Source organism: Leptosomus discolor, chromosome 1 (genome assembly GCF_034619465.1).
Source record: "Leptosomus discolor isolate bLepDis1 chromosome 1, bLepDis1.hap2, whole genome shotgun sequence".
NCBI lineage: Eukaryota > Metazoa > Chordata > Aves > Leptosomiformes > Leptosomidae > Leptosomus > Leptosomus discolor.
Window position 1 is genome coordinate 218,239,449 of NC_141391.1, and position 18,637 is coordinate 218,258,085.

The 18,637-nt window shown below is 67.3% G+C and overlaps 1 protein-coding gene across 1 annotated transcript in view; it reads right to left on the reverse strand.

Moving 5' to 3' along the window:
• SND1 (staphylococcal nuclease and tudor domain containing 1) overlaps positions 1-18,637 on the reverse strand; it is a 101,018-nt gene that overhangs the window by 50,823 nt on the left and 31,558 nt on the right. Inside the window, exon 11 of the mRNA XM_086462552.1 lies at positions 3,031-3,120. Coding sequence (XP_086318678.1) covers positions 3,031-3,120 — 90 coding nt within the window. The remainder of the gene's footprint in view (positions 1-3,030; positions 3,121-18,637) is intronic.

Sequence of the window (18,637 nt, forward strand, 5' to 3'; positions counted from 1 at the left end):
CAGCACCTTGCACACGCGTGTGCAAAGCCCGGCAGGTCCCTGCCCAAGGGCACAGCACCCAGGGGCGAGGGGTGGCTTGTTCCCCCCGCCCTCTGCACATCCAGGCACTAAGGCAAACCGGCGCCGGGGTGGCGAAGGGACGGCGCTGCCTGGCGCGGGGCAGGGGACAGCTGTGGGGGTGAGCGGTGACTCCGCTCCCTGGAGTGGGTGCTGCTTGCTTTGGGATGGGGGGGATAGGGTGGGGTGGGGTGGGGTGGGGTGGGGTGGGGTGGGGTGGGGTGGGGGGGGGTGGGGGGTACACCCAGCTCCGTGATTTCCAAAGTGCGGCTCCCTCCTGCGCCACCCCAGCCCTCCAGAGCTGCCACCCTGCAGGCAAGGTCACCGCCGGGCAAGGACAGCACCCCCGAGGAGGGTCTCCAGGGCGCAGGGACAGCACCCATGCGCCAAGCCCCTTGCCGGCAGGCAGCGCCGGGGTGCGGGCAGCGGGCACGGCACGGCCAAGGCGCTGGCGGCCGAGGCGGTGGCGGCGGCTGACGAAGCACCCGGCAGCGAGACCGAAAACTCACCCTGGCCTAATTATTCCTAATATCCAATTCATCAGTCGTGAAGGGGACGATGGTGCTCTGCCGGAGCGGCTGCCAGCGGCGATCCCTCCCCGGGGCTCTCACGCCGTGCGGCCATGCCAGCCCTTCCCAGGCACACGGGAGGCAGAGGGAAGGCAGGAGGCGGCTCCAAGCCGGGCAGGGGAGCCCTGGCCCTGGGGGACAGCCTGTGGCGGGTGCCGGGGGGGTGCGCAGGCAGGGCAGACCCCAAACCGCCCGCGGTGAGGAGGGTCCCCGCCTCCACCGCTCCTCGGGGTCACGGGCAGCTCGGCCGCAGCGGCTCAGCACCCATCGCCCTGCCCACGCAGGAGAGGGGAGGAGAGGAGGGCCAGAAGGTGCTCGGCGGCGGGGCAGCGGCTCGAGGGGCCACCGCAGCCCGTGGGGACTCGCAGCCGGGGATGCCAAGAGCGAGGCCGGAACAGTCGGCACCGCTGCGACCGCCGGATCTGCCCGAGGATCCCAGAGATCCAGGATCTCTGGAGGATCCAAGAGATCAGCCGGCCCCGGGGCTCTGCGGGAAGGGAGGGTGGCGGGGCTCCCCGGAACGGGCAGGGCTCCCCACGGCACCCCTGCAGCCGTGCGCGGTGCTGGAGCGGTGCCGACGCCAGCCCACCCGCTTTGATCTCCCCGCCAGCAGACAGCTCTCAGAAGTCGCTCGCTCCCTGCCAGGGTGGGCTTTAAAAGTATATTAAAAAAAAAAAAAGGGGGTGGGAAAAAAGAGGGATTTTGCCGCAAAGATTGATGCTGACAGCGAGCCGCGAGGAGGCAAGGGCGAGCCACCCCGCGCCAGGCTGTCGTTTCGAATCAGAACGCGCCGCCAACCTCGAGGGGCTGTTTTGATCATTAACGGAAAGGATTTTTTCATCGCTTTCCTCAATCAAATTAATCTGAAGTGAAAAACGTGGAGCTGACAAAGGAAATATTTATAAAGCAAACGAGGCAACATCAAAGGCGAGCGGGCGCCCGGCTCCCAAGGCTACCGAAAGGGCGAAGGCAGGAGCCCGGCGCGTGCCGCAGCGGCGCGCTGCAAGGTTACGGGGAGCTCCGAACACGGGGGCCGGCGGCGCCCGCGGCCAAACGGCTTTTTTGCTGCTATTTCTGGGGGGGTCCCTGGCTCCCGACCAGCCCCTTCGGGCACGGGGACGGTGGCAGCTGGCGGCCGGCCCGCTTCCCTCCTCCTGCCGCCGCCGGCAGCGGCGACCCGCCGGCAGCGGAGCAGCGAAGGGTGTGCCGCTGCCTGCTCCGGCCCGACGGGCTGGCCCCGCTGCCCGCCCCGCTGGGTGCGTGGAGCCTCCTGCCTCACAGCGCTGGGGGTCCCGGGAGGAAGGCAGGACCCTCCTCCTCCTCCTCCCCGGCATAGCAGCCCACACCGCCCAGATGCCGTCGTGGGGACACGGGGGACGCGGAGAGCAGCCGCTGGCCTTGGGGACAGCCGGGGACCGGGGCTGCGCCGCACGGGGACGGCTCCCCAGCACCCCGGGGGACGCAGGACGGGCGCAGGCAGCACCCGGGGCTCCGGTGGGGCCAGCCCCATCCCCAGGCGCAGTGGGGACGTGGTGTCGGGAGCTTCGGCCAGGCGCCGCCCTCGGCTCCCGCCTGCCAGCGCGCAAGGGTGAACGCAGACCGATTTGGGGAGGAAAAGGGTGGTTCTGAGCCAAGCCCGGCAGGGCGGCAGAGAGCAAACCCCGCGCTGCTGCACCGCAGAGCGACCACGGCCGGAGGAAAGCCAGTGCCGGTGACCCCCGGGACGGCTGGCGGCGCTGAGACCGGGACCCTGCCGCGATGCAGCCCGGCACGGGGCCAGGACCCTCCCCAAAACGCCTGGGTTTCCATTTCAGAGGCCAGAGCTCTCTTCGCTAGTCCCAGTGACATAATTGCAGCCGCTTTTGACTACGACAAGTGACAGACTCCCCATCAGAAAAGCCTCGCAAGCTGCTATTTTTTTTCTGCCTTTCCTTTTTAATATATAAACAGGGCTCTGAAATGGAAAGATGCAATTAAGCATGGAAATAGTCCTCGATGAGCAGCAGCGAGCAGCCTCGCTATGAAGGAAATTGATTTTATTTGACCATTTTATGAGCATTTGAAAATTGCATCCTGAGCATGTGCTTCAGTAGTTAAGTGCACATTATATTCTTCATTCCCCTGAATTGCTCTAAACCAGCCTAGAAAAATATGCCGGGGAAACAAAGGGACACAGAAAGCGCCGCAGGTACACAGCATTCCTGGGAAAACGGGTGCAGCTGGAAGCCAGCCCGCAGCCCCTCGGAGGGCCAGCTCCAAGGGTGCTCCAGCTTCGGGTGCACCCCGCAACTCCTCACCCTCGGGTCGCCCCTAAGGACTCACGCAGCACCCAGGGCCCCTCGCTGCCACCCACCCGCGCCAGGGATGAGCGAGGACCTCGCCACCGTCCCTGTCCCCTCCGTACCTTCTTCCCGATGAGCTTCTTGCGCAGGAACTCCCGGGCCTCGAACATGTAGGGGATGTCGTAGAGGGGCCTCAGCTTCCTGTTCTTGTCCTGCAGCGGGGGCAGAGAGGGGGGCACGGGTCAGGAGAGCCCCCCAAAACCACCCCGGGAGGAGCAGCCCTCCAGGGAGGCAGCCCGTACCACAGCGGACACCCCAAAGCTGGTGCACCCAGCACCCACCCCCCCCCAGGGCCCGCTCCCGGGGGTGCCCGCCTGCTCGTGCACCTCAGGGTGGGCTCGCCGAGCATCGCCGCGGCCCCGGCTCTGACGAAACCCCCGCGGGGAGCCCCCGGCCGACACGAGCATCCTCCCGTGAGGACGTGCCCGCAGTCACCCCGCCGTGCCAGGCCGAGCATCTCCCCTGAGTTTCGGTGGAAGGGATGGAGGGGAATTTGCGGGGGTGGGGGTGGCCAGGGTCCTTCCAACGAGGCAACCACCACCCCCCCCCGCCCAGCCCCCAGCCCTGCTCACCCTGTGCTGGGCAGCTCAGCACCGGAGCCCGCAGCGCCGCGGGCACTGCCCGGGGATCTCCGCTCGCAGAGAGAAGCATCTCCCCGAAACGCGCGGCACCCCCCTCCCCGCACCCAGCACCCGCGGGAGGGGAAAATAAAGCCCGACGAGCTCCGTAATGAAGAGCTGTGCAAACCAGGTACACGGCCTCTGCTCACGCAGGCTCCTGCTCATTAGCCGAGCTCGTTATCAGCCAGTGATTAACAGCTCTTGCAGGATGAGATGCCCAGGAAAGGGAACCAGAGGGCATCTGGCCGCTCGCTGCCCATCAGCTGCTGGGGGCCTCTCGCGGCGATAAAATCCCCTCGAAGGCTGAGCAAAAAGGGGAGTTTTCCAGCAGAAAGGGCCGGGGGAAGGGGCTGGGGAACGGCTTGAGGCGGACGGCGCCACACGGCTGCACCCGCGGCTCTGCGGCAGGGCTGGCGGAGCAGGATTGGCAGCAGCGAGCCCGGTGAGCGACACGAGGCAACGTATAAGCTGCGCAACGTCAGTCATACAGGACACGGGGTGACCCTTCGCCCCTGGGAGTCCCCAGCGCCCCGCAGCACCCCGACGGGCTCCGCGGCACGGCACGGCACGGCACGGCGGCGCAGCGCCCGACAGCCCAGGCAGAGGCCAGAAAAGAGCCGGGGTGGGGACGGAGCTGCCGCCGAGGCTGGCAACCCCCAAGCTGCCCTCCCCGAGTGCCGGCGGCAGGAACAGCGTCCCCCAAGCCCTGGCTTTGCCGGGGAGGGCTCCAGGGGTCCCTCCTGCCCGGTCACCGTCACCGACAGCGGCCAAAGCAGGTGCCTTGCAAGAGCACGGGGCAGGCGCGCAGCGGCGTCCCCGGTCGCGCTCCCCGCGACGAGGCTTTGGGGACGGAGCCATTCCCGGGCCAGAGAGGGTCTCGTCGGAGCCACCATCCCCCCGCAAGGGGCTCGTCCCCTCCACGAACCGCGCCGCCACCACCACCCCTGGGGGCAGCACGCGGTGTGTCGGCACAACCGGCACCGAAAGCAGCGCCAAGGGGCTGCCGCGGCTCGGCACCATCCCCCGGGATGGGAGCGACGCAGCTTTCCCCGGCAGATCCCGCGGCCTCGCTGGTGGCGTGCTGGGCCTGGGACACGCTCCGCAGCTGGCCGCACCGGCACTGTTACGGTTACGGCGCCTTCGGGCCCTGCCAGCACGTGACGGGAGGCAGGAGAAGCCGAGCCGAGCCGAGCCGAGCCGAGCCAACCCTGGGAGCTCCCCAGCCCACGGGCCCTGGCACATCGCTCCGCTCACCCATCACCGTGCCGTGGGGCACGGCCCCCCGCGAGCCCCGCCGAGCTGGGGAGGGGAGGAACACCCCGAGAAGAGGGAGACCAGGCAAAAGCAGCAGGAAATGAAGGAGAGGAATCAGATGGGAGAGGCAGCGAGCGGACAAAGACACGCCGGCGCTCGCGCCCCGCGCTCTTCCGTAATGAATGAGGCTTTTGATCGAGTTTATTATGTCCTCGACGCCGTTCCCAGGCTGCTCCTCGGAGCCGTTCCCTCCTCCGCCCGCCCAGCGCCGCAGCCCCGGCGACGGGAACGGGCCGGATCCCACCACGGGCATCCCCACCCGCAGCAGCGAGAGGGCGCGGGGGCTGCCCCCAGCGCCCAACCCGTCCCCGGAGGAGGCTCCTGCTCCGCGCGACGGCCGAAAACCCGTCTGCAGGCAGGGCCAGGGCAGGTCCCAAGGCTGGCAGGGCGCAGGATGGGCCGAGACAGGATTTCTGCTGGAAACGAGGTTGTACATTCACCGGGGATCAGCCCGTTATCACTCGTGGCACAGAAAAGCTTCCTGGCACCTAACGAGACGGGCTTGACGAGGCTGGCACGGAGCTGCGGCAGGCAGCACGGGACGCGGTGCCAGCGAGGCGTCCCCGAAGCTGGTTTTCCAGCGAGGAGAGAGATTTTCTCCTCGCCCCATCTAAAATAAAGCCCCGGCTGAGCGCGCAGGGACGGCCCGGCTGGTGGGTGGCCAGAGGGAAGCCCTGGCACGGGGGCTTGGCGGCGTGCGGCCGCCGTAGGAACCACCGGTGCTGCTGCCGGCCCCGTCGTCGCAGCGCCGCAGGACGATGCATTATTCACGCCGCTCCCCTCCCCGGCGAGGTGCGCGGGGACGGAGGCGTCTCCATTATTTAGCTGGTGCCAGGAAAATTCCCGGCCCTGCGCCAGAGCTGGAGTCGAGCCGCGTGATAATTCCCGCGGCGTCGGGGAGCGCGGCAGCCCCCCCGCCACGAACCAGGGGCATCCCCCCGGCACCCCCGTCCCCGTCCCCTTGCGGCAGGGCCCCGGCCACACAGGGCCGGAGGAGCGGGGGTGACTAACTCCTCGTTTCACAGCCCAGTGCCGCGAAGCGGTGCCGTGCGGCCACGGCCGTCGCTTCGCTGAAACATCACCGCGCGGAGGCGGGAGAACGAAGCCGAGGGGCTGAGGCGCGGGGTGGGCCGAGCCCTCCGATGCCGAGCGTGCGGATGCTCCCTGCCTCCTCGTCTCCTGTCCCCCTGCCTCCACGCCGAAGCGGAGAGCGGGCTCTTCTCCAGCCCCGCCGGAGCAGGCAGGGGCTCGGCTGGCCCGGCAGCGGCGAGGGGCAGCGGTGCTGGCAGCCGTGTGCGGGCAGGGACGAGCCCGCGGGAGCTGCCGCTGGCCACGCTGCCTGCCCGCGGGGCCAGGAGAGCCCCCCAAAAGCCCAGGAGAGCCCCTCAAACTGTCCCTGCGCTCCCAGAGCGGGGTTGATCCCGGCTCGCCATGCGTCTTCACGGCGAGGAGGGGGACAGCAGGGGGACAAGCCCAAAGGCACGGAGGAACCGGACAGGCAGGCGAGCCCCCGCGCCGCTTGGGGGGGTGCAGCAGGCCCCGTGCCCTCCCCGCCTCTGCAACGACGGCGGTCCCAGCGCTGAAGCAGCCCCCCAGACAAACGCTCGCCCTCCCAACGCTGCCTCTCCCCTGCAGCCAAACCCGGCCTCGCTGCTCCCCAGCCCCGGCCGAGCAGCTCTGCCGATGCAAGAACGCCCGCTTTGGGGGCCGGCAGCGGGCTGCTGGAGCATCCCCCTTGTCCCCAAGTCCCCGGGGTGGCTGCCACCCCCCCCCGGACCCTGCACAGCACAGGCATGGTGGCACGCGACGGGACCCGGGCGACGACGAGCCTCTCCCGACCTCGACAAGGTCACGGCGAAGCTTCAAGATAAATAACGCCGCTCGGGCTCCTGTCTGCTGCTTTGCACAGGCAAAGCCCTGTGCAAACACTAATTAATCCTCGCTAACGAACTCCAAATTTATTGCTTATTTAAGTGTCTATCTGGCACAGGCTGTTAAGCCCCTAATCCCATCCCGCACGGCGCTGGAGCAGAGGAAGGGGGATGGCAGGAGGGAGAGGCAAAGCCCTGGGCGGCCCCAGCAGCACCGGGCCCACGGTGGGCTCCGGTGCCGGCGGCGATCCCGTCGGCAGGGAAGCCACCAGAGCGCGGTTCGGCAGCCTTTGCCCGAGGAGGGTCCGGGAGCTGCTCACAAAGATGCCCCGGCTTTGCTTCCAACGCTCCCGTGGGACGCGCCCTCCATCCCACCCGGCGCGGGGCTGGCGTGGTGCAGCCGTGGGTGCCGGCACGGTGCTGGCGCGGGGCCGGTGCTCTGGACGGGTTCCTCTGCCGCTGCTTAGCCAGGGATTTACCGGGCTCGTGTAAAACCCTGCAGCTGCATTAATGAGAAGAGGGGAAGTGCCTGCCCTGGAAGCCGCGTTCAAGTGCTTAAAAGCCTCTTCTCCGCGCGCGGCGGCGGCGGCGGCGGCGGCGGCTCACCCCGGCATGGCACAAAAGCCAATGTTTGCCTTTTAAAAAAATAAACCCAGCGACCTCAGAGCACCTCCTGGGTCTGCAGCCACGTGGGGCCGCCCCAAAACGGGGACCATCGGCACCAGCACCCCAGCGACGGCACCGTGCCTGCCGCTGGAGCAGCTGCTCTCCCCGTGCCGCGCCGGGACCCACGGCCGCGCCGCGCTGGCCCGGGAGGAGCCGGAGAGGCGCGGGCTGAGTCCTCGCTGAGACCGTGTCGTCGTGACGCCGATGAAAAATGCAAAACCCTTCTGTGGCTCCCGGCACAAGTAAAACGCAACGGGCTGTGCCAGGAGCCGGATAATAGAAGCGTTTAAGTGTCCAATACATATCGCCCTCAACCGCTGCCCTGTCAGCCACCATTAAATACCGTTTTGCTGGCCTGTAAAAATGATATTTCATATCAGAGGGGAAGTGGCCCGGCAGATGGGTCTGGGAAGCCGTTCAAGAACTCGGACACACGTTTGAGGCTTTGCAAATAAACATTAAAAATCAATATACCAGCAAGGATCTCAGCTAAATTCTACGACCGCCAAACATCCAGCAATTATAAACACAGAAAGAGAACTGCTTTTTTTTTTTTTTTTTTTTTTTTTAAAAAACTACTTTTCAAGCCAAAAGCTCGACCCGCAGCAGCACCCCTGCGAGCCGCCCTCCCCGTCGCCGTTCCACGGCGCACAGGGAAGCGACGTCCTTGGCCGCATCCTGCCGCGGGAGCGGGACGGGCGAGAGGGATGGCACAGCTCTGCCGGCAGCAACCGCCGAAACACCGGCCCCAGCTTTCCCCGGCTGCTGGGGAGAGTCATCAGCCACCCAAAAAATAATTAAAAAAAAAAAACCCAAACAACCCAACAGGCAGCACATCAGCCTCACCCAATCCAAGGGGCGCGGCGAGGAAGGCGTTTTATTAGCGAGCAAGTCAAGGCGTGGAGCTGCTGCCTCTTCGGAGAGGTGCTGGAGGAGCGGAGGGGGAAACAGCTCGCCCTCCCTCCTGGGACATGGAGACGGGGATTTCAGTCCCGAAATGGATGGGAACGCGCTGCGTCCTCGCAGCCTGCCCAGATACACACCGGGGAGCCCCGGGAAAGAAACCAGCTTTTTGTTTAAAATGACAAACAGAGCGTCTCGAAAGCAGGTGCTGCCCCCGGGGCTGGCAGGCGCTGGGTGCTGGCAGCCCCCCCAGCCTCCCTCCGCCCTAAATAACCCCCGTGTGGCTTTAAATCCCTCCCAGGCCGAGGGAATTAGGGCTCTCCTGTCAAATGAGCATCATCAGGCCGCACAGCGGCCAATTAAAGTCTATTTGCAGGAAAGCGGCGGCTGCGGCAGGATTGCGTCCCGCCCCGGCGGGGGTTCAACACCGAGGGCCCTCGGTGCCCCTGGGGGTCCCGCTCCCAGCCCCTGGCCCCCTTCCCGAGGGTGGAGACGATGGCCGCGGGTGCGTTCGGAGCAGCTGGAAACACACCGAGACCCCGGCCGACGAAACGCAGCCCGGCGTGCCGGCGGCACCTCCCGACACCCCGCCGGTCCTGGGGTGCTCGCCGGCTCCCGGACCAGGGGAGGGCGGCGTGACCCCGCAGGGATGAGCTGGAGCTCCCAGCTCCATGCAGGATTTTGGGGTTTCTTCCATGAATCCAGAGGCAGGAAGCCGCGAGCAGCGGGGGCGGGGGGGGCTTACCCCCCAAAAGAGCCGAGGGGTTGGGACCCGCAGTCCGGCAGCGCCGCGGGACCGCGGGTGGGGAGAGCTCTCCTCTTCCCCACCAGCGCAATTAGGGAAGCTGATTATTTGTGAAGCAATTAGCACAGCAAATGAACGGCAGGCGACACGCAAGAATAAGCCCTGTTCAAAACGGCGAGGCGAGGCGGAGATCACCAGCTGCCACCCAAAGCGGCTGGGAGCGGCGTCGGCAGCGCGCCCGGGGGCCCCAGCGCTGCTCGGGGACGCAGCAGCCCCCGAGGGACCCCAGGGTGGGGCAAACCTGCCCCGTTCAGAGGCTTGTGCCGGGGCAGAACCGGGGGAAGGATCCGATGGGGGGGACACGGGGCTTGCTCCCGCAGGCAGAGCAATCCTCGGGGGGGACCGGGGTGCCTGGTAAACGCCTGGGGTGCTGCTGCCCCCCTGCCCGGGGAGCACCAAGGTGGAGGAGGGAAGCAGGACACGGTTTGTTAGCAATGTCACGCCTGTGGCTCCAAACCCTCCTGCCCCGGCGCATCCTTGGCCAAATTTGGCAGGCTCAGCTCGCCGGGGGGATGTTGCCAAGCGGGAAATCCATCACGGGAGGCCGGCGAGGCGGTGACAGCGAACGCCGCGCCGGCGGGACGGGGGGCTCCGCGAGGAGCCCGCAGCTGGCGAGCTGGGGGACCGGCTCTTCCACATCAAAGCCTCCGCCAGCGCGTCGAAGCTCCACGGAGGGCGGCGAGGCACGCGCCCGGCTCCCCGGCGCGCACGTGGGCGATGCTCTCGCCAGCGGCGCCGGCTCGTTCGCGGGGGTCCGTCCCGGGAGCCCGGCAGCGCTTCCACATGGGAAAGGGGGTGACACCAGGAGCAGAAGGAGCGACAGGGAAGCGACAGCCCCGAGGATCGCAGGCGCTTGCGAGGGCGAGGGGCTCCTGCCGCCGCAGGAGCAGCGTCTCCGCTCGGGCGGCCCCAGCTCGCCCCGGCAGGGCCGATCCCTGGATGCGAGGCGTGAAGTGCCGCGTTCGGCTCCACCGCCGCTCGCCGCCCGCCCTGCCCGCTCTCCCGCAGAAGTGCTCTCCGCTCCCTAAGTGCCTGCAGAGCCCCTGAACCGCTCGAGGGATCGACGCCGGGTGGCCGCGGCAGCGCTGGAGAGGGTTTTTAACCGGCACTACGGGAGAGAGCGCGAGCCCGGAGACCCCGCCGGAGCGACCGGGTGCCGGCTGAGAGAGCGGAGGGCAGCCCTGCCCTGTCCTGTCCTGCCCTGCCCTGCCCTGCCCTGCCCTGTCCTGCCCTTCCCTGTCCTGCCATGTCCTGTCCTGTCCTGTCCTGTCCTGCCCTGTCCTGCCCTTCCCTGTCCTGCCCTGTCCTGCCCTGCCCTGCCCTGCCCTGTCCTGTCCTGCCCTGCCCTGCCCTGCCCTTCCCTGCCCTGCCCTGCCCTGCCCTGTCCTGTCCTGCCCTGTCCTGTCCTGCCCTTCCCTGCCCTGCCCTGTCCTGCCCTGCCCTGCCCTGCCCTGTCCTGTCCTGCCCTGTCCTGTCCTGCCCTGTCCTGTCCTGTCCTGTCCTGCCCTGTCCTGTCCTGCCCTGTCCTGCCCTGCCCTGCCCTGCCCTGTCCTGCCCTTCCCTGTCCTGCCATGTCCTGTCCTGTCCTGTCCTGTCCTGCCCTGCCCTTCCCTGCCCTTCCCTGCCCTGCCCTGCCCGGCCCTTCCCTCCCCTTCCCTGCCCTTCCCTGCCCTGCCCTGCCCTGCCCTTCCCTGCCCTGCCCTGTCCTGCCCTGCCCTGTCCTGCCCTGCCATGTCCTGCCCTGCCACCAGCGAGCCCGCGCTCAGCCCCAGGGGCTGCGCACCCTGCCAGTCCCCCCGGTTGCACCGGTGACGGCGGTGCCACCGCGCTCGGCACAGGGTTCGGTCGCAGCCCGGTCTCAGGCGGGGGCCGTGCAGGAGCGGAGTCGTTTGCGGCACCAACTAACGAGCTGGAGGGACCCGGGTGGATCCGGCAACCCCCCCCGGCAGCCCCCGTGCCAGGCTGGGCGAGCGGCTCTTTCCCAGCGGCTCCCTGAGAGGGCACAGGGGAGATCGGAGCATCTCGGCGGCAGCTCCCGAGACCGGCCGGAGTCACAGCCCTAAAGGATTAACGCCAGCAGCCGCTCCGCAAGCTCTGTGATACCCACACAAAGGGCAGCAGAGCCGGCGCGGTTTTGCCGGCACAAACCGCGCCGGACCTGGCGGAAGACGCCCAGGGAGCGAGCACCGTGGCTGAACATCCCCTGTGCCGTACCCTGGGGGTACAGGGCTTTTCCCCAGCCCCCTGTTCAGCCCTTGGGCAGGTCTCAGAGTATCTCGGGTCCCGGAATTACTCAAAGGTCGTTAAGCGGAGCCCAATTAAAGAGAGAAACCCCAAACTCCTCCCGAGCTGAGCCGCCGTACCCAAAGAAGGAAGCGCGGCCCCCATTTTAATCGCTTTCCTCCTCAAAACAGGCTCCCCGCTGGAAGCCGACCATTTTGAGGCGATTTCCCTGTTACCAAAGGGCCCTGAGAGGGCTCACAGGAGCGCCCCCCCCTCGGCCCCCGGCCCTGCAGGGCACCGGCACCAGGGTGGGGGGAGCCGGAGCTGCCCCCCTACCCCGGCACCTGCTCGCCACTGCGGGGACGACGCTGTCCCCCGCCTCGGCAGCAGGGACCTGGCACAGTGGCAGCGACTCTGGCCGCGGTGTCTCGGCACCGCGGTGATGCCGGCCGGGCTGAGCTCGGCGCCGACCCTCCCCGCTTCCAAACGCCACTCGCCGCCGCAGCCGCGTCCTCCCTGCTCTGCCAAAGCTCTTCTGCTGCTCCTGCAGCAGCTTCCCGGGCAGACGAGGGGCTCAGCACAACCGGCGCCAGCTCGGGAAGGCAGGGGACAGCCGGGATTTCGGTGGCCCCACACACAACCAGCCCAGCCCCAGCCACCGGCACACCGCGCAGGGACACCGGCGGCTTTTCTCTGCCATCGTCCCCAGCACGGAGCTGGGTCCGCAGCTGGGGCCAGGCTGAACCACGGACAGCACGGAGCGCGTTTTTCCACATCCTCCGGTCCCCTCGCCGAAACCAGCAACCAGCCTGCAGAGAGGGCCGCCGGGAGAGGGAAAGGCTGCTCCACCCTGGCCGCTGTCTTCTCCTCTTCCATCCCATATCCATCCTCCGCCTCCCCCATAAAACCCATCAAAGCCCAACCCCGGTATTGATGGTGTTGCCGGCGCACGCCGCTCCGGTCTCCTCCCCAGGGCGCTGGGGCTGACTCCTGCAGCCTCGCCAGCGACCATCAATCTCCATCAAGCCTGAAGGCACCGATTAATCACGTTAGCGAGAGGCCCTAATTTAAACCTTCTGCCCGCTGCCACGTGCTGCCTGCTGGTCTCCCTCCGCCAGCCCGTTTCAACGGCGAAGAGCGGGAGGACCCACAGCCCGTGGGGACGGGGAGCATCCCGTAATGGGCCCGGGGGGCTCGTGCCACTCCCAGCGATGCGGTGGCGAGGAACGGCACGGGGGAGCGGCAGCACTGGGAAAGGGGTGTCGAGGTGTCCCCCAAAATGGGGTCCCGCCCAGCCACGGGCATCTCCACACAGACCCTTGGCCCTGGTTAACGGGATGCCAAAGGAGGACAAGGAAGGTTTTCCTCCTCTCCGGACGCCCCGGGAGCCCTTTGAGCTGGGAGCCCCTTGCACAGAGCAGAAATGGCAGATTTCACCCCAAACTGTCCAGGTCTCGAACCCACCGCCCGCTGCGGCAAGAGGCACCTGGGGCTACCACAGGGGAGACGCCAGCGGGTCCGGCCACGGAGCAGAGAGGGGCTTACGGGGCTTCATGACGCAGGTGCCGGCGGCACCGCGGCGTGGTTTTTGGCAGCAGAGGTGCTTACCCGCTGCAGCGCTCGGAGCGCGGGGCAGCCCGTCCCAGACGCAGGCGGGACAAGCACGGTGCCGTAACGGGTCACCTTGAGGCTCCTCTCGCCTGCCGGAGCAGCAGATGAAGCAGGACGCAGCATTTTCTGCAGGAATTTCCTTCGTTGCATCCTGGCACGTGCTGCTCTGCACCTGCAGCGGGTCCCCGGGGGTCCCCAGCCTCGTTCCTCCATCTTTCTGCATCCCAGAGGGGTGCAGCCGGGGCGCACGGCCGACACGAGACGTGCACGTCCCACCGCGGGCTCCACAGCCAGCGCCGCAGCATCCCTGGGGCGTGCAATGCCGGCGACTCCCACCTGCACCGGGAAACCATCCCTGCTTCCCAGGAAATCGTCCTTGCCTCCCAGGAACCCATCCCTGCCTCCCAGGAAACCATCCCTGCCTCCTCTTGGGGCTCAACACCAAGCCCTGGCGCAGCCAAGACCGAAGCGCCGCCGTCCTTCTCGTCGCTTTGCGAGAGCAGAGCCCCTATCCCCGGCCGCCGCCTCCGACTCCTCAGAAGCGGGTACAAAGGCACGTTCTGTTCGCAGCCCGCAGTTCTCCGAAGGCCCCGCACCGGGGCTTTGCTCCTCGCCCGCAGGAGCGCTGCTGTAGAGGAATAAAGCCCGCCGTGCCTGCCGGCTCCCCTGCCAGGGCAGCCCCGCCGGCCGCAGCCCCGCCGCCCTCCTTCGCAGGGCCGCTCGCAACCGCACGAGCAGCGGCCTTAAATTAATGAAGTTGTTTGTCTCGTCAGCGCGTGTTACACGTTGAGCGAGCACCCCCGCGGGAGCCGCGCTCCGGCGGCGCAGGGACGAGCCGGATCCTGCCCAGGACAAGCTGGCTGCGCTGCCGGCGCTGCCCCGTTACAGCCTCCCCGCTGCCGCTGGCAGCCCCCGTCTCCTGCCTCCGGGCGACCCTCCTCGTCCCCGGGGAGGGAGCTCGATGCATCACGTACCCGCAGCCCCCATCTGGGAGACCCCAACGTGGGGGGACACCCCCCGCCCCGAGGCACCCCAGAGCGGGTCGCCCCCGGCTCATCGAGGCGCTGGCGCTCCCTCCCCGCTGGCTCCAAGACAGGACTAGCGCGGCCGTCACCGCAGCCGGCGAAGGAGGGCCCGGTGGCGCCCAAGACGGGGACGAGGGCAGCAGACAGCTCGCGGCACGGTGCCACGGCGAAGCCCGCGCCGCTCTGGTCTGCGGGGAAATAAAGCGGCCCCAGCAGAAACGCCGCGGGACTAACGGCAACGGCGCGACCGAGACGAGCAGCATCTCTTCTCCCGGCACGAAAACCAGAGGCGAAGCTCCGGGCGCTGTTTCGGCACAAAATACCGGCGGACGAGCGCCGGCTGGCAGGGCGCGGGGCTGAGCGAGGCGTTTTTGGGAAGGGCGCCGGTAGAGGCGTCGCCCCGGCCAGCCCGGAGCAGCGTCCCCCCAAATCCGAGCCTGGAGGGGCGTCACCGACGGATGCCACGGCTGAAGCGCGGCGGCGCCGGCCCCGCAGACGGACGGACGGACGCAGCGCTGCTCCTCGCCCCACGGAGCCCCCCTCCTTCCTTGGATCCCCACCCAAACCACCAGCACCCTCGGCGGCCGCGCCGAGCGCGGCTGCTGGAGCCCCCGAACGCGAGCCGTTTGCGGGGCGATTGCCAAGCTGGCCGCGCCGGTGCCGAATTAAGATAATTTGTAATTACGTGCGGCGCTTTCAGAATGCAGCACGTTTACGTTTTTTTAGTCACTTGTTTTATTAAATTAAACGCTCGGGCTAATTACAGGCATCCTTTGGATATTTCCCTCTCAACTGCCGACCCGCGGGAGCCTGCCACCGGCAGATAGCGCGTTCCTCGCTCCAGCGTTCGCTCACACAGGACCGGTCGGGGCTGTAATCAGCGGCTATAAATTACCTCGTTAAAAACGGGATTACCCTGGGCAAGGCAAGCCTCTGCTCGAACCCATCAAGATCGGTGCGAAAAGCAATTTCTAAGCAACCGAAGTTTTTGGTTTCGCCGGCATTAGAGGGGAATGTTTGTGGCTGAGGAATATTTGGGGGACAACTCCTCAATTCGGGCTTCGGCGCTGGAGCCAGAGCATCCGTGCAGCTCCGCGGCAACCTCTGCCCAGCTCCCAGAATGGCAAAGCCTCTTTAGGCAGCGGCAGGGAAGGCAGGGCCCTTTCCTGGGAACTAATCGGGGAAATCACCCGAGCATGACGTTACCCATCCACGGGGAATTCATTAACCGGCGGCGCTTTGGCAACGCGCACAAAGAGCCACCTCTCCGCGGACGAGGAGATAATGTCGCCGCTAATGAGGAAATTGAGATGTATAAAAATCCTCAGTAATTTCAGAAGAGGTTTGGTTTGGGGTTTGGTTTTCCTTTTTTAATTTTACGCCGCCGCAATGGTTGAATTCTACTTTCAACGAGCGAGACTTCCCCCAACGCCCTCGTCGAGCCGAGGGAGCACCAGAAAAGCAGCCCAGCGCGAGAGGCTCTGAACGGCTCACAGCCGAGATGCTGGGAAAAGCGGATCCAGCCCATTACCCAGTTGCACCATCACGTGCTGGAGACGCACCGGCGGTATCGGTGGCCCACGGGGAGCCGAAAGCCCTGAGCACGGACAAGGAGCGTCCCACCAGAGCAGGATTTCCCTGAAAGGAACGCTCAAACGGGGGACAAGGCATTTGCTTGCACAGCATCCTTCCTCCCAACCCCAGGCTTGGTCCGCTCACAGCTCCTGGCTCTTCCCCAGGTACGCTCTGGGCCGAAAAACCTGGAGAAATCGTGCTATTTCATTCGGGTTTACGCTGAATGCCCGCCTGCCCGCGGCAACGCAGACCCTCGCAGGGGCTTACGGAACAGTTGAAAAAAATCTGTTCCCCCGCGGTTTCACCCTCTCGTCTTTGCCTTAAAGCCCAGCAGCCCCCCCGAACAGGCCGAGGGGACGCGCAGCCCCCGCGGGGGTTCCCCCTGCGCACCCGCGCGCGTGTCTCCAACACGCTGCAGCCACCGCCGGAGGGGCCAGAACCCGTCCGGGGCAGGGACCCTGCGCCTCACCCGAGGCTGGGCAGAGCCCTCACATCCCCCCCCCGCTCCAAGTGCCCCCCTCCTGTGGCACAGCAGGGGCTGATCCATCCCCGTGTCCCTGCCCTGCTCGGCTCCCACGGCGGGACGCGGCGGCAGAGACGCCGTGCAGGACGGCAGCGACGACCCGGCTGGTCCCAGCGTCGCCCCGCACCCCCGGGGGTGCCGCTGTGCCGGCTGAGGACCAGCCCCCCACCCAGCAGCGTGCTGAGGGGCCCTCAGGGCTGCTCCACAGAGCCCCCCCAGGAGACAGAACCCCGGGGACAGACCCCGGGGGGGGTCCCCACTCTCAGCAATGTCCTGCCACGACTCAGCCCCAAGCAGAGGGCGACGCTCGGAGCACCGGGCTGCAGGAGGGAGCCGGCGCGGTGGCACGGCACGGCACGGCACGGCTCCTGCCCCAGCAAACGGGGGCCAGTCCTGCCCCTGCCCGCCTGCAAACTGGCAGCAAGGCTCGGCGAGGGCAGACGAGGCGACGTCCCCGTCCCCGCTGGAGGGAATCTTTGGGCTGGAGCGCCCCGCCAGGCCCCGCCGACTCCGCTCCTTCCCACGGTGCTCTCCAAGCCAGAGGGAAGGGAGCTGGCGGCGCTGGAGGAAGGCTCTCGCCAGCCTGACTCACGTGTGCGGGGGAGGACGACGGCAGCAGCACCTTGTGCCGCATCGCTGGCGCCGGCAGCGGGGGGCTGAGCCGGCCGCGGGGTCCCCTCCGCAGGACGGAGCGCGAGAGAACGGCGCCTGCAAAAACCACCCCAAACCAGCGCTTCTGTGGAAAGGGACCCACGCCTGGGCGTGCCACGGAGCACCCCCCTCACCCTGGCACCCACGCACCGCACCGGGCACCCGCGCCTGGAGCGGAGCCGTTGGCAGAGCCGCGCTGTGCCGGTGGGCTCTGCGGGACCAACCCGGCTCCCTCCTCGCTGCAGCAGCCGTCCCCGTCATGGGTCACGGTGGGGGACCCCGGGGGTCCCTTCTGCCACCCCTCTGTCCCCAAAGCACTCGAGGGAGGTGGCTGCCGCGGGCACAAAGCCCCAGCACCGATCCCACCCGGCCGATCGGGAACTGACCAACAAGGCCAGAACCCCCAGCGGAGCAGCAGCCCGGCTCCACAAGCGCCTCCCTCCGCGCGCAATGCAGCTTTTACATTACTTTCGACCGAAAAATAATTCATCATCCTCCAAAACCTCCCAGGGAAGTGATTCAATACGCTATTTGCCCCAACCGGCAGAAGCACCGGCGCTGGCACGGCTGGCTCTGCCGCAGGAGGGATTCCGCCCCGTGGGAAGGCGAGGGAGAGTGAAGGACGGGCACCCCCAGCCTGGGTAACGCTGGTACCCCCCGACTGCTGGGACATCCCCCCGCTGCAATTCCCCTGACACCCCGCTCAAACCCTGGGGCTACGCGGGAGCACCGAGCCTACCGCAGGCAGGGCTGGGGACCGAGCGGAGATTGACAGGTAATGGCCAAAACCCACGTGTCGGTTAAGAGATGGTGGGTTCTGGCTACCCCCCACCGAAGCCAAGCAGCCCCGTGGGTCACCCGGGGTCCCCTGTGCTGCCCACACGTCCCCGAGCTCCCCGGTGCTCCCAGCCAGACCCGCCTCGCCTCCAGCTCCGCCGTCGCAGCAGCTCCCCGAGGCTCAGCGCTGGCATTTCACACCCTCCCTGGCATTTCGGGGGCAGCGGGTGTGACGCCGTGCCAGCAGCCGGGGACAGAACAGCCGGCAGCGGGTATGGCAGGCTCAGCAGCTTGGCATGCGGCCGCACGCACGCTGGGACGGGGCACCGCCGCGGGCGTCGAGCAAGGGCTCGTGTGGCTTTTAGGTCTCGAGCAGCGTTTTGGCTGATCCGCTCAGAAGGAGCGTGAAAACGGGGTCACCGGTCTCAGAACGGGGCCGATTCAGACCCAACGCTGCGGGACTCTGCAGAGCTGGGAGATGCTTCTGCCTCCTTTCTGCCTGGCCCTGAAACCGTCCCCGAGGGGACAGGGACAGCTCTGCTCGGAGCAGAGGAGCCAGCAGCTGCTGGCAGGCTCCCCATCTCGGGCAGCAGCAGCAGCCATTTCAGGACTTCAGCAAAAAACCTCCACCCTTTCGGCACCGTGAACCCCCGTTTCAGACGATACCTGCCAACCCCGAGGGACGCGCCACGGGGCTGTCACTCCACGGACCCCCCTGCCCCGGCTTCGGGGTCGCTCGCCCTTTCGGAGCGCGGCAGGGGACGCACACGCGTCCCCTCCTGACCGCATCCCTGCTCCCGGCGAAGTTAATTTCTGCCGATCCTCCAGCCCACAAAGCGCAGCCCCCACGATGCCCCGGGGTGCCCGGTCGAGGGAGACGCTTTAAGTCGTGGGAGCAGCTCGGAGCCGCCCGCGGAGGCTGAAGCCGTTTGCGAGCGCACCGTGCCGAACCCACACGTGACGGAGGGGAAGAATAGCAGCCAGCAAAAACTAGGACAGCAGCGGCTGGGCCGGGCGGGAGGGAAAAAGCTTTTAAGGATGGAGCTGCCGTCCCCTCCGCAGGGCCGGGGAGAGGGGACATCTTGAGCTGTCCCTGTCACCATCA